General features: G+C 46.4%; 2 protein-coding genes and 1 pseudogene across 4 annotated transcripts; 1 reads left to right on the top strand and 2 right to left on the bottom strand.

Annotated features, from left to right (window-relative positions):
- Positions 1–118: 118 nt before the first annotated feature.
- On the bottom strand, positions 119–13,388 carry DIABLO (diablo IAP-binding mitochondrial protein). Of its 3 annotated transcripts, none has more exons than XM_059676322.1 (6): positions 13,267–13,388; positions 12,291–12,417; positions 5,691–5,822; positions 4,917–5,027; positions 4,686–4,782; positions 119–895 (listed from the first exon to the last, which is right to left on the bottom strand). In XM_059676322.1, the coding sequence occupies exons 1-6, from the start codon at positions 13,314–13,316 to the stop codon at positions 702–704; spliced, it is 711 nt and encodes a 236-aa protein (XP_059532305.1). In that variant the 5' UTR covers positions 13,317–13,388; the 3' UTR covers positions 119–701. The 3 variants fall into 3 exon arrangements, with proteins under 3 accessions (XP_059532305.1, XP_059532307.1, XP_059532306.1); XM_059676324.1 differs by having other exon boundaries at positions 12,291–12,436; positions 13,267–13,345; XM_059676323.1 differs by lacking the exon at positions 12,291–12,417 and having other exon boundaries at positions 13,267–13,370.
- Positions 6,355–7,985, top strand: LOC132221838 (tubulin alpha-1A chain-like; annotated as a pseudogene).
- A 253-nt stretch (positions 13,389–13,641) lies between the features above and the next one.
- On the bottom strand, positions 13,642–14,109 carry LOC132221841 (uncharacterized). Its single transcript, XM_059676325.1, has one exon. The coding sequence runs from the start codon at positions 13,791–13,793 to the stop codon at positions 13,659–13,661; it is 135 nt and encodes a 44-aa protein (XP_059532308.1). The 5' UTR covers positions 13,794–14,109; the 3' UTR covers positions 13,642–13,658.
- Between the last annotated feature and the right edge of the window lie 1,186 nt (positions 14,110–15,295).

Consider the following 15,295-nt stretch of genomic DNA (forward strand, 5'->3'; position numbering starts at 1 on the left):
AAAGTGAGAGGCTGCAGAGGACCCCAGAAAACACACACATTTTCATTTTTAAATGCAAAAAAAATTATTCTCCTTCAGATACAATAGAGAAACTCGAAGGAAAGGAGGACACAGGAAGCAGGTGTTGGAGTAAGTCCTGTTGAAAGTACCAGGTAAACACTCTGCATTCAGTCCCTTAAGAATAATGAATGGACTTTTGGCTGCTTGGCCTGGGCTGTCCTTGCAGGGCCAGGGGTCCAGGTCAGAGAAGGCATTAGAAACACTTAAAAATAAATCTTACAAAGAGAACAGGCTCCCCTCGCCCCCAAAACTCACATCCCTATGGAGGGAGCAAATACTAGTAACTCCTATTTGAATAAGTTTGGAAATGAGGTTAAAACAGCTACTGAACTTGTGAGCATGAGAGAAAAGGACTCTGGCCAGGTTGGTGAGATGCTCTGGGCAGGAAGTAAAACAATCGGTGGGTGGGTGAGAAGGCAGCTGTGCCGAGTGGGGTGCAACGGTAAACAGGTTGCAGTGCCCCGGACTAAGAACCAGGTCCAGTACAAGATTGAGACCAGGGTTCAGGGGGTCAGGCACTCACAGCTCACAAAATGCCTCTGGCCTGATGGGCCAGGGCAGGACCTGCGCCTCCTCTCCGTGAAGAGAAAGCCGTGCCGACCCCAGGCTGAGTGGGCAGACGTGGGCAGCGGCTCAGGCCCTCAATCCTCACGCAGGTAGGCCTCCTGTTCCGGCTCAGCCCTGTCATCCGCCTCCTGTGTTTTCTGACGGAGTTCTTCTGTCTGTGCTTCTGCCAACTTGGTTTCTGCTTTCTGGGAGAGCTGGCGCACTTCCTGCACCTGCGACTTCACCAGCTGAATGTGATTCCTGGCCGTGATAGAGGCCTGATCTGCTCCTGCCAAGAGATGGGACAGTTAAGCTGAGCAGCCAGCAGGGCAGGTGCGAGTGGATGCAGGAAAGCTGGGCTCCATGCTTGTCACCTGAGCCTGTCCTCCCTGCCAGCCTTCTGTCTGCAGAGCAGAGAACTCGAATTCCACATTCAGGTGTGCATTTTACTTTTTATTGTCAAAGTCCTAGCCTATTTCTCCAGCTATGAGCAGCTATCATTATAATTATTACATGCAATTCCCACAATCTTTATAGCTACCTAGCTCTTAAAATAGATGCTTAAATACACAAATACTAATTTCTTTTTGATAAATTAAGAGACCACCAATAAAACTGGCCATATACATATGGAATGCTTAGTGAAATATTACTGTAAGTTTACATAATAGCACAGAAAGTATTTATTGAATGTCTTTTGCAATTTTCTTTAGAAATGTTTTTTGAGCTCTGTAATTTCTTTTACCTGTTGCTAGTGTCGTTCATCACGAGATAGGCATATTTACCCATTATCTATTGATTTGGGTGGTTTTCTGTCTTACTGCATTAATGAAAACCTCCAGTACAATGCTGAAAGGTAGTGGTTAATAGGCATCCACCTCTCACTTCTGACCTTGATGGAAATGCTTTTCACTGTTAAGTAGGATCAACCTTTATCATTTAAGAAAATTCTCTCTATTCATAATTATACTTACATATACATCATAAATAGGTACCACATTTTACTGAAGGCTTTTGGGGCATACATTGAGAGGATTACACGGGTGGGTTTTTAAAAACCTTTACTGCACATGACCAAGTAGTGAATTATGTTGGCAGTTTTTGTTTTGTTTTAAATATATTTTATTGATTTTTTACAGAGAGGAAGGGAGAGAGATAGAAACATCGATGAGAGAGAAACATCGATCAGCTGCCTCCTGCACATCTCCTGGGGATGTGCCCGTAACCCAGGTACATGCCCTTGACCGGAATCGAACCTGGGACCCTTCAGTCCGCAGGCCGACGCTCTAACCCCTGAGCCAAACCGGTTTCGGCATATGTTGGCAGTTTTTTCCAGTGCTGGATTATCACTGTATTGTGAGAGTGAATGGCTATGCTTGATTTACATCTGTATTTGTGACACTCAACTATATTTTTGTCTTGGTGTTGGTCTCGTCGTCTTAGATCAGGCCTGTGCTGGCTTTACACATTATAATAGGAGGTTTTTCATCATCTTCTATGACTGGTATGCTTTCTGTAACAGGAATTATGTTTCTAGAAGAGGAGATAAAACTCTCCACAAAACAGCTTGGGCTTAGTGTCTACTTTTGGGGCACAGAATCTTTGAATACTATTTCAACTTTTATGGTGATTGGTCTTTTTTTTTTTTTGGATTCTTTACTTCTTGGGTCAATTTGGAATTCTCATACAATGTAAAAAACCTTCAAAACAATAATAGCTCTTTCTGATGTTGCTTTTGCTCACTAAAAAGCCACACGTGCCAAATCTTATTTTTAAATTCTTTTCAAGGAACCAAATTTTACCTTTTGGACTATTTCTTTTTAGGTTTCTTATACGTTTTATTTCCTTTATTCTTACACTGTGTGGATTTATTTTGCTTTTTTTCTAAGTTAAAAGTAACTTAGTACTTCTCAGACAGTGGACATTACCTGTCATTCATGCTCCTGTTCTTTGTATTTATGACACTTGCATGTCAATTTCTCTTTAAAGCCAATTAGTTTACAACTCCTTGGGTCTGCTAGATACTGCATTTATCATCACAGTTCTAAATATTTTTAACTTTCCATTTTGAATTTTGGTGGGGAAGGAGAGTGAAGGAATTTGCTGAGTCTTTGTCACCTGGCACAAAATCAGTTTTTGTACATGTTCTATTTGTTTAAAAAGAATGTGTGTGGAGAGTAAACAAAATGTTCTAATTTTTAGTATATATATTTGGTTAAGCTTTGAAAAATCATTCTGTTCCAACCCTTTTAGCTTTAACTGCTTTGGTCTTGACCAGTGAGTCTGAGATGCGTGGAAAGCTCAATACCAGGTACCTCATGATTGGTATCTTCTCCATGAATTGTTCTGTCCCTTTTAATGCTTTGTCTTGAATCCTTTTTCTGATTCTGACGTGGCTCTGCCAGCGTTTTTGGGTAACACTCTTTTTGTTTGTGGTTCGCTTTTTCTAACTTTCAACTTTCCTATGCCATTTTGTTTTAGGTGCCTATGTAAACAGTTGTAGCCGAAATTATTTCTAACATAATCTAAAGCATCATTTAATAACAGTAAATTTAATGTTCCTATTGTGACGACTGATGTTTGATGTTGTTCCTCTGTTTTGCGTTGCCTTTTCTAATAGGTTTCATGTCTTCTCAACTGCCCTGCTTTTCTGTCCCTTCCCCCATTCTCTCCGCGGTGTTTAGCAGTGTCTAATGTTAAGCCAATGTCCCTCTTCTTCCCAAAAAAGGTAAGAAGGCTCAGCATGCTTTCACGTCCCCAAATTTATTCATTTAAAAAAAATTTGTTCAATAAAAATTTGTTCAATACTCAGAACTTCTGACAAGTTTTACTAAATTTTATTCATTATTCTTGTATTTCAGTTGCTTGTAATTTTTCTTCATAGAGTAGTTTTCCCAGATAACACGTGTTTGGTAAACTTTGAGTCTTTTTATGCCTGAAAATATCTTTCATGCTCACATGTTAATGATATTTGGTTTATCACCTTGCATCTGGGGTTGCTGATAAGAAGACTGATGTCTGATTATACTTCCTTTGTAAGTACATCTACTTTTTTCTTATACTTTTTAGGATTTTTACATTCTGAATCTGTTTAGAGTCTTCAATCTGGGAAATGCCTATTTTTTTCAGATAATGCTTACTTCCTCTCCTGTTTCCTCTGCTAGATTTAAACCTGTCTGGCTGAGTGGCCCGGGAGTCCCGCTGCAGTGCCTCAGCCAGTCTCCACCTCCACTGCCTCTACCACGCCAGACCTGTCTTCAGAATCCGATTCCTCAGGTTTTAGTTAACTAAGAAGTCTTTTTTGCTTTTACTTTTTTAAAAAAAGTTTTTTGTACCCTTTTAAAAATTTGGCGCTAGAGACCCAAGTCTGATATCCTGAAATAGAAAAAGAAGTATTTTAACGTAGCAGTTTCTTAATAAGAGCTGGTCCTGGGCTGTAATTTGTGAGCTACCTTTTTGGGACCATGGACCAGTCAGGTTTCTCTCAAAATATTTTTAAAAATATATATATATACTTTTATTGATTTCAGAGAGGGAGGAAGAGAGAGAATGGGAATCAAACTGTGACCTTCTGGTTCATAGGTCAATGCTCAACCGCTGGGCCTAAAGCCCAGTGTGGCTGCTTGTGCCACAGCATCCTGGGTGAGTGACTAACCCCTCTGCCGCCCCCACCCCCCACCTGTGAGGTGAGAATGACAATAGGTCCTACTTTAAGGAAACTGTGGATGTTTAAAGTAAAAGTATCTATAAAATGCTTACCACAAAGCCTGAAATGGACAAACATTATTCATAAATTATCTAGGTTATAAAATAAATAATAAAATGTTTAAAAACTATTTGAAGGCAGTCCAATTTTCCAGTTGGCAGTAGTTTTGCCATTTTATTTTCTAGATACTGACAATCTAGCTTCTACTGGCTTGGTCTCCAGGGGTGTTAGTCTTGCCCATTGTGCAAATAAGATGGGGACCTTTTCTCACCAAGTTAGAGCCACATGGGCTCTAGACCATCTAATCCAATCTCTCGTTTTACCTCCAGAAGAGAACTCCAGTGGCACCTCCACAGTGAAAACTGGAACCTACCGGTGTGGTATGCAGCTTCCGCCGCCATCTCTGAAAGACTAACTGCAGTCATCCAGGTACTCTCCAACCTCAGGTACTCTTGCTGTTTTGAAGTCATCTGTAAATTAAACATGAAGGGCTTAAGCACATTTAAAGGACTTATCCAAAATGGCAGATTTAGAGAACAGTGACCGGTTAGACACCACAAGGAGGCAGGAGCTGGCATACAGAAATGCCTGACTCCTTGCTTACCTCAACTCTGGCTCCTATGATCACCTGCCACACTTCATCTTCCTCCTGTGAATTCATTTTCCCGAGTAAACTTGTATATTGTCGGTACAGAGAAACTAAGGTATAAACAGCCTACAAATAGAATAAACAAGTCTGAGTGAAATGAGTGAGGCATATGAAGTAGGATTAGTGAGACCCACACCTGCAGATGATAAAGTCCCATTACAGCAAACTGGCCTGCAGTCCTCGGCCTCCCAGACACGCATGGTGTGGGAAGTCAGGGCATTATTCCAGGGCGGGAGCTCCACTTATCAACTTTTGTGTTTTTAAAAGCTTGTGAGTAATTCAGACATAGAAAGAGAGCACAGTGCAGAGGGGAACTGAGAAGGCTCAGGAAAAAGCTACTAGAAAATAAAGATATGAGAGTTTTAAATGATTCTGATTACCCATACACTCTATTAGCTCACAACAATGGTTTCCAAACTGTCCTCAGAGAAGCCCTGGTGCTGCTGGTGGCAGACTTTGGGCCCTTTCACCCCTAACTGAACCAAATCATCTTGGTTCCCCCGTCTTATAAACTGCGCTGCTATATTTAAGGTTCTTCTTTTAAAAACCAGTGCTTTCGATCAGGGCAAGAGTAAGTATTTTAGGCTTTGTGGGCCCTATAGCCTATTGCAACTGTTAACTCACAAAAGCAGGCTGGCCATGTTCCAATAAAACTACAAAAGCAGGCACCAGACCAGCTTGGTCTGTGAGCCAGGTTGCTAACCACCGGTCCAGATGAGTGAGGCTTACCTTAGTATACTCTGTGATGGCTTCAATCAATGCATACGTGGTCTGAGAGAGAAAGGTGGAGGTGCTATCTGTTACCAGAGACACAGCCCTCCTCATTAGTGCGTCGTTACTGAGAGCATGAGGCTCTGATTTCTGAAAGACACAAACATTTTCACTCAATTTCCAAAGTACGAGCTGAGGTGTCCCAGACAGCCTGGTGGAAACATAATTCTCATACTGCACTGTCAACTGCTTCTTTTTAAGCTTTATTTTGGCTATTTAAGACAATAAGTAGAAATAATTCCAGAGCATGCTCTCTACCTACTTTTATTCTTTAGTCTCTGCTGCAAACAGCAAAGTTTTCTTTTCATAAAAGGCTAGTTGTTATAACCAACAAATCTCATGAAGGTATGATTCATTCATTACCACAGTGCTAGATGCTTGGGATATAAAAATATATATTCTTTGCCCTCAAAGATTTCAGATAAGGAGGGGAAGGGCTGGAGCTTAGAGAACTTGAAAAAGGAATGCATTCAAGACCATGGGAGCAATCACTTCTGTGTTGAATGAGAACAGCTTACAAAAGGCTTCAGAGTTGAGGATGAAGTGGAGAAGAAAGTAAATGAGCACTCTGACCACAGCTATTGTGTTAAAAAAGCCAATATAGGCAGGTTCTCTTACATCGACCGCCTAAGAGTCGCGCTGTAAGAAGCAACAACAAGCTCTCCTCTTCCTCTCCGCCATCCGCTCAGCAGCCTCAAAGCAGCAACCATGCGTGAGTGCATCTCCATCCATGTTGGCCAGGCTGGTGTCCAGATCGGCAATGCCTGCTGGGAGCTCTACTGCCTGGAACACGGCATCCAGCCTGATGGCCAGATGCCAAGTGACAAGACCATTGGCGGGGGAGATGACTCCTTCAACACCTTCTTCAGTGAGACGGGCGCTGGCAAGCATGTGCCCAGGGCAGTGTTTGTAGACCTGGAACCCACAGTCATTGATGAAGTTCGCACTGGTACCTACCGCCAGCTCTTCCACCCTGAGCAGCTGATCACAGGCAAGGAAGATGCTGCCAATAACTATGCCCGTGGACACTACACCATTGGCAAGGAGATCATTGACCTGGTCCTGGACCGAATTCGGAAACTGGCTGACCAGTGCACAGGCCTTCAGGGCTTCTTGGTTTTCCACAGCTTTGGTGGGGGAACTGGTTCTGGGTTCACCTCCCTGCTGATGGAACGTCTCTCCGTCGATTATGGCAAGAAGTCCAAGCTGGAGTTCTCCATTTACCCGGCCCCCCAGGTCTCCACAGCTGTAGTTGAGCCCTACAACTCCATCCTCACCACCCACACCACCCTGGAGCACTCTGACTGTGCCTTCATGGTTGACAACGAGGCCATCTATGACATCTGTCGTAGAAACCTCGATATTGAGCGCCCAACCTACACTAACTTGAATAGGTTGATAGGTCAAATTGTGTCCTCCATCACTGCATCCCTCAGGTTTGATGGAGCCCTGAATGTTGATCTGACTGAATTCCAGACCAACCTGGTGCCCTATCCCCGCATCCACTTCCCTCTGGCCACATATGCTCCTGTCATCTCTGCTTAGAAAGCCTACCACGAACAGCTTTCTGTAGCAGAAATCACCAGTGCGTGCTTTGAGCCAGCCAACCAGATGGTGAAATGTGACCCTCGCCATGGTAAATACATGGCTTGCTGCCTGTTGTACCGTGGTGACGTGGTCCCCAAAGATGTCAATGCTGCCATTGCCACCATCAAGACCAAGCGTACCATCCAGTTTGTGGACTGGTGCCCCACTGGCTTCAAAGTTGGCATTAACTACCAGCCTCCCACTGTGGTCCCTGGTGGAGACCTGGCCAAAGTACAGCGAGCTGTGTGCATGCTGAGCAACACCACAGCTATTGCTGAGGCCTGGGCTCGCCTGGACCACAAGTTTGACCTGATGTATGCCAAGCGTGCCTTTGTCCACTGGTACGTGGGTGAGGGCATGGAGGAAGGAGAGTTTTCTGAGGCCCGTGAGGACATGGCTGCCCTTGAGAAGGATTATGAGGAAGTTGGTGTGGATTCTGTTGAAGGAGAGGGTGAGGAAGAAGGAGAGGAATACTAAATTTAAAATGTCACAATGGTGCTGCTTTTACAGGGAAACTTATTCTGTTTTAAACATTGAAAAGTTCTGGTCTGATCAGTTCATTTGTATGTAGAGCAGTGTACACTCTCATATACAATTACTGGCCTATGCTTTAAAACAATGCTTTGTTACAGATCCAAATTGTCAATTTCTCTGATGGGTTTGAATAAAGTATTCCCTGTCTTAAATGAAAAAAAAAAAAAAAAAAAAAGCCAATATAACCACCTGACTCTGCCTTTTTCTTCCTCAGCAGAACCCTGACCGTACGACAACTAACGAAGAAACCAAAGCCCCTCCGTCATCTAGTGTCTTGTTCTTGCTAAAGAGTGTAAACACACAGTGCTGCCCGTTGAAAGCAGTAGTCAATAAATATCTGATACAGGAGCAAATCAAGACTTTATTTATCATATCTGTATTTCATTCAATCAAATAAGTATTCATTATGTACCGTACACTGAAGGGCTAGAAAGGGAGGAATGACAGTATTTGTGCTTATGAGAAGCTAATTTTGACCTGTTCTGATAACTTACGTCTTCATAATGCCCTACATTTTACAGTGCACTTTCACGAGTTCAGATAGTATCACTTCTTTTTTACTAGATGAGGAAATGGAAGCTCAGAGAAGTTATATAATTTCACCAAAAAGACAGACATCCAGACCTCACACTAAATCTTCCCATTGGCTCTGCTGACGGACTCAGGCGAGAGCCAAATGGACTATCATCAAATATAAAAATAGACAACATTAAGTGGTCAGAAAAGGAGACTGTTGAACAAGGAATGGCTTTAAGGAGAGGTGGATGTGGGCCTGAAGACAACGAGGATTAGTGGTGAGGCACCTGGTTAGAAGACGCGATGAGGAAAAGAATACGTGTGTGTAGGGTGTTCAGGAACGGGCGGGAGGGCACGGGAGTCCCTTGGATTTGAGTCTAACACAATGCAGAGCTGCCGCAGGTGCTGAAGAACAAAAATGCTGTTCCTGCAGGAGAACAACTAGAGCAGCGGTTCTCAACCTGTGGGTCGCGACCCCTTTGGCGGTCGAACGACGCTTTCACAGGAGTCACCTAAAGCCATCCTGCATATCAGATATTTACATGACGATTCATCACAGTAGCAACATTACAGTTATGAAGTAGCAACGAAAATAATTTTATGGTTGGGTCACAACATGAGGAACTGTATTTAAAGGGCCAGAAGGTTGAGAACCACTGAACTAGAGCTTCCTCTAATGTGACCCAGACTAGTACACAAATTGAGAAAGACAAACCCCAAAATGTCCTAATTGTGACTGAAAATGGCCTGCTGTTCAAGTAAAGGTGTTAAGGTTAAAGATTTATCAATGTGCAGTGACAAAAGTTAAAGAGGAGGCACAAAAAGGTGAGGGCTCATCAGAGAGCCTCAGAGGATGCTGAAAATACTTGTAATAAATGGAATTAATCTTATGATAAACACATATTTACATATCAGGAATATCTTGCTAAAGTAGAATTTGCTAGTTTCCTATTTAGTTCTTCCTGAAAGATTATAACCAGTGATTTTAAAAATAAGGTACCACCTTTCATATCAACTGTCTACTTAACAGTTCCACCTAGATGTCTACTAAATATCTCAGACCATCAGTTATTTCTTCCTCCCAAAACCTATGGCACTCCATTCTTTCAGTTGCTTAGGCCTTTGAAAAGCATCTAGGTCAGGGGTGGGCAAACTTTTTGACTCGAGGGCCACAATGGGTTCTTAAACTGGACCGGAGGGCCGGAACAAAAGCATGGATGGAGTGTTTGTGTGAACTAATATCAATTCAAAGTAAACCTCATTACATAAAAGGGTACGGTCTTTTTTTTTTTTTAGTTTTATTCATTTCAAACGGGCTGGATTCGGCCCGCAGGCCGTAGTTTGCCCACAGCTGACTCATCAGCAAGCCCTGCTGACCACACGTGACCCTATTCTCCCACCTCCACTGCTGCCCGCCTAGACCAAGTGCACTATCATCTCGTGCCTAGACTCCTCTTGGTCTTTCTAGTTTCACATGCACCTTTAAAAATCATGTCAGATGACATAATACTATATATGGAAAACCCTAAAGACTCCTCCAAAACATTATTAGAATAAATGACTTCAATAAAGTTGCACAATACAGAATCCACATACAGAAATCTGTTGTTTCTATACACCAATAATAAATGATCAGAAGGAGAAATTAAGAAAATAGTTCATTCACAACTGCATGAGAAATATACCTAGGAATAAATTTAACCAAAGAGGTGAAAGTCCTATACTCTGAAAACTGTACGATACTGAACAAGACACAAATAAATGGAAGGATTAACATCATTATAATGTCCTCACTACTAAAAGTGACATACAGATTCAGTGCAATCCCTATTAAAATACCAATGGCATTCTTCTCAAAATTAGACCACCTATTCCTAAAATTTACATGGAACCACAGAAAACACCCCAAATAACCAAAGAAATCCTGAGAAAGTGGGAGCTATCATGCTCCCTGATTATTAAACTATACTATAAAGCGACAATAATCACACAGTATGGTACTGGCATAAAAAAAAAAGACAGGACAATGGAATAGAGAGTCCAGAAATAAAACCTCACTTATATGGTCAATCTATGACAAAGGCAGCAAGGATATACAGTGGGGGTAAAGATAATCACTTCAGTAAGTGGTGTTGGAAAAACTGGACAAATAGACCACGTTCTTACACCATATACAAAAATAAACTCAAAATAGGTAAAATACTTAAATGTTAGGCCCGAAACCATTAAATTCCTAGAAGGAAAAACACAGGCAATAAACTCTTTGACCATTGCTCTTAACAATATCTTTTTGAAAAGATCTCCTCAAGTCAGGGTAACAAGAGAAAATAAACAAATGGTAATATATCAAAAAGTCTTGCAAAGGAAACCACCAACAAAGTGAAAAGATAACCTGCTGAATGCGAGAAGATATTCACAAATGATACATCTAATAAAGGTTTAACATCTAAAATATATAAAGAACTCATACAACACCGCCTCCCCCCCAAAAAAATTAAAACATGTCAGGACCTGAACAGGTATTTTTCCCAAGATGGCCAACACACATGAAAAGATGTTCAACATCACTAATCACCACAGAAATGCAAACTAAAACCACAATGAATGATCACCTCACACCTGTCAGAATGGCTATTAGCTCTTATCAACAAATCAACAAGTGCTGACCAGGATGTGGAGAAAAGGGAGCCCTCATGCGCTGCTGGTGGGATTGTAAATTAGTGGAGCCGCTATGGAAAATAATACGGAGTTTCCCCCCAAAATTAAAAATAGAACTGCCATACGATCCAACAATTCCACTTCTGGGTATTTATCTGAAACAAAATCACTAATTAAAAAAGATATAGCCCTGGCTAGGTTGGCTCAGTAGATAGAGCCTAGGTTGCAGACTCAATCCCCAGTGGGAGGCATGCAGGAGGCAGCCAATCAATGATTCTCTCATCACTGATGTTTCTATCCCCCCACCCCCCAGAAAGCAATAAAAATATATTTTTTAAAAAAGATATATGCATTCTATGTTCATTTACAGTAGCCAAGATACAGACGCAACCTAGGTGTCCAGGGATAGATGAATGGATAAAGATGTGGTATGTATGTGTATGTACAAACACACACACAATGCAATATTATTCAGCAATATAAAAGAAGGAAATCTTGCCATTTCCAACAACATGGCTGGACCTTGAGGGTATTATGCTTCTACCTTTGCACTTGAGTTCCTTCTGCCTAGAAAGTCTTCCCCAAAATATTGTATGGCTCACTCTCGCATGCTCCGATATCAAACTATACTACAAAGTTTGTTCTGCTCTCTACTTAACTACCGCGTCATCAGAGTGGACACCCTATCTAAAACATAACAACTCCGTCCAGCACTTCCTATCGCTCACCCTATTTGTTTTCTGCACAGCACTTATCACCTGGCTTTTTTTAAAAAGATGTTTTTTACTGATTTGAGGGAAAGGGAGAAAAAAAGGGGGGTTGAGAGAAAAATAAAATAGAACACACCCTGACTGTGAATCAAACCTGTGATGCTCAACCCATTGAGCCACACCAGCCAGGGCCACCTGGCATTTTATCTGTTCATTTTCTCCCCTTTCTTCTCTCCAGTGTGTACGGTACACAAAAAACGCTCAAGACATTTTTGTTAAACGAAAGACTGTTTCGGTGATAGACTGTAATATACTCTTACTTCTCTTTTCCCTCCTTATACAATTTGACAACTTCAGAAACTGCTCCTACAAAAAGAGGAAACCAAAATGGGAATATGAATGTTTGGTCAGCTCTGAAGACGCGGGCACGGCGGAGAGTACACCCTGCTGTGCGTGTGCGTGTGCGTGTGTGTGTGTGTGTGAGAGCGCGCGCTGGTGGAACTATGGGAGCTGCTGTGCGAGGACACGCTGCCCAGGACACACGGGGCCTTACCTGCGCGATGGGAACTGCACACAGGGCCACACCGACTCCCACGGCCACCGTCTTGTGCCATGGTCTTACCAACTCCGAGAAACAGCGCCTCCTGAAGCCGGCCTCGACAGGAACACTGCGTCTGTACCTAGGCACAGAGGCCACATCTATTTTTTTTAACGTGTTTATTGATTTCAGAGAGGAAGGGAGAGGGAGACAGGGATAGAAACATCAGTGATGAGAGAGAACCATTGACGGGCTGCTTCCAGCACATCCCACAGGCCTGAGCCCTGACCAGGAATCTGCGACTTCCTGGTTCATAGGTCACTGCTTAACCACTGAGCCCACCAGTCTGTACCGGACCCCGCGACTCACGGGGGCCGGGAACTCCCACTGCGGCTTCGCAGGAACCTAGGGGCAGGTGTGGGGTCGGCCTTGCGGGCGGCGGGGCGCGCTGGGCTGGGAAGCCCGGGACTGGCTAAAGTCCCCCCCCGCCCCCCGCCGCCTGCCCCCCAGCTCCGCGAACCCCCGCCGGGGGAATGTGAGCCGAAAGGCGGCGCTGGACTCGACAGGTGCCAGGTGTGGCCGTTTAAGCTTCTTCAAACCTCACACTCCAGCCCCCGCGAGCAGAGTCTGATCGTCCCCGCCGACCACACCTGGACCCGCAGGTGCTGCCCGACTCCCCGGCCCCTCTGCCCGCAGAGAACGCTTCCGCCGCCGGCCCGGGCGTCGAGAGCAGCGGGAACTCGCGGGCGGGCCGAGCCGCCCCAGGAGGACAGCGGGAGGCCGGGGGCTCGCGTTCGCAGGTGGGATAACGGAAACGCCGCAGAGAGGGAAGAACCCGGCCCCGCCGAGGCGGGACGTCCTCGGACCAGAGAGAGGGGCGGGCCGAGGAGGTAAGGGCACGCCAGCAAGGCCGGCGCAGCGGCCCCGCCGAGCGCTCTCCGTCGCCTCTTCGCCTCCCGTCCCGCCCCCCACACCTACTCCGCGGCGGTACCTGAAGAAGGAGGAGACGCTCCGCGACAGCCAACTCCTCAGAGCCGCCATCCCACGGCCGGCGGACGCCACACGCACACGCCGGAAGTGACGAAGCTTCGTGAGCGGGGGGGCGGGGCGCGGCCTCCACTCGAGGGCCTGGCCCCATGACCACGCCCCAGCCCGAGGGAGCCGTCGTGATTGGGTAGGCGGAGAAGAAGGGGCGGGACTTAGGGAAACGGCTGTAACGGTCGCGCCCGGTACCCAACCGCCGGAGCTTCCGCGCGGGGCGGACCGGGCCCTGACCTGAGGGCGCGGGGTGGGCGGGGCGAATCCGGCCGTGGTGACGCGTGGCTGGACCCCGGCCCGGGAGCGAGGAGGCCGGGAGGGGCGGGGAGCCGCGCGGAGGCGCTGTCACTTCAGCACCAGGAAGTAGGTGGTCCAGCCGGCCAGCAGCAATGCGCCCAGGAGCACCGTGTAGCTGAGGAGCACGAAGGCCAGCAGCTCCCGCAGCAGCTGCAGCACGTGGATGGTGGACGAGGCCGGCATCGCCCTGCGCCGGAGGCCCGAAGACCCGAAGACCTGCGGGCACGGGCAGCCGGGAGACCCTGAGTACGCAGAGCGCCGGTTCCGCCCGCGGCCAGCCTCCAGCGGACACTAGTGGACGCAGGTGGCTGGGTGAGGTCCCGCCCTCCTGAGTGAACACCGCCCTAAGGCTAAGAAGCCCAAAGCGCCGATGTTGGCCTCACCACCACCTGGATGCTCATTCTTTTAAACCCAAAGTTCCCCCTCGTTCTCGGGCTCCCCGTCAGGACCTGGGCTTGGACGGCAGAGCAGCCTAGCGGTTCCCAGCTCCGCTGCTGCGTGAGTCTCCCTCCCCTGCCGCTCCTCCCAGCCACCTCCTGCATTTTTAATGTTGGAGTGCTGCTAATGGCTGATGGGGTAAAGCTTTCTTTCCCCACCGCTCAGCTGCAGCTCAAGCCATCTGCTGCTCGCGAGGGAAAGAGGCCCACCGGGGGAGGGAAGGCAGCAGGCCCCCACTGCAGCCCCCTGGCCCAGCGGGTCAGTAGCAGATCTGAGATCCTTGCTGTGTGGTCCGGCACACTAGCCCTCTGGCCGCCGGGACTGCAGGAGTGCCAGGAGGTGGCTCTCAGTATGATTCTGGGCTCATCTCCTTCCCCATCGTGCTCTTGTCCATCTGCTCCAGCCCCGCTGCTCTCCCACCACCGATGGAATCAGATGGTGACCATCACCAACCAGCTCTTGACTCCACTGCTGCCCTGCCCAGGAACTCCCCTCAGCGCCCCACTAGCTTCCCTCTCCTCATTTCACTCACTTAGCCAAGTTTTCAGACGCCGCGGTGGCAGCTCAGAGCTTTCTCTCCGATCTGGTGTCCGAAGGTAGCTATGTGCACTCCCGCGGTCCGGCAGAGCTGCAGGATTCTCAGGCAGCAGCTGCACTCACCAACTAGGTGTGGTCTAGAGACCAATCACAGTCTCCATGTGGTCCCTGAGCTCCCAGGGAGCTGCGCACAGGCGCGCTCCCAGGCCAGGCGGGGCAATGGTAACCCTGCCCACCGGCTCTGCCTGTCACCACTGCCCACAGCGCTCCCAGGTGCCTGCAAGCTCTGACTTAGATGGGCCAAGCCAGCGGCACACCAGGGAGTATTTCATGCCCCTTCTTGTCTGCTTTTCTAAACACTGCAAGTGGGATATACTCCAAGTCCTTTTCTAACACTCACATGGAGAGCAATCCCATCCTATTCTCAGAGTCAAAGAACCAGCGTACAAACAACATTCACTATGACAGCCAGCTAAGCAAAAGTTGTCTTAAAAAACATGCAATGTGAGCATTCGTATGTGTGAGAAACAGGCACTGAGAACCAAGAGCTGAGTGCTTGGTTCCAAGTTCAGAGCTGAGCAGGTTAGAGACTCATCATATAGGCACCTTCCCAAGATGCCCACTTGCAATTTCAAATCCTCCAACCAAGAGGCTACAAGAGCCAGTTCTGGCTGCAGCAAATACACAGCGGACCCTTCTCCAATGCAAGA

Source organism: Myotis daubentonii, chromosome 19, assembly GCF_963259705.1.
Source record: "Myotis daubentonii chromosome 19, mMyoDau2.1, whole genome shotgun sequence".
Lineage (NCBI taxonomy): Eukaryota > Metazoa > Chordata > Mammalia > Chiroptera > Vespertilionidae > Myotis > Myotis daubentonii.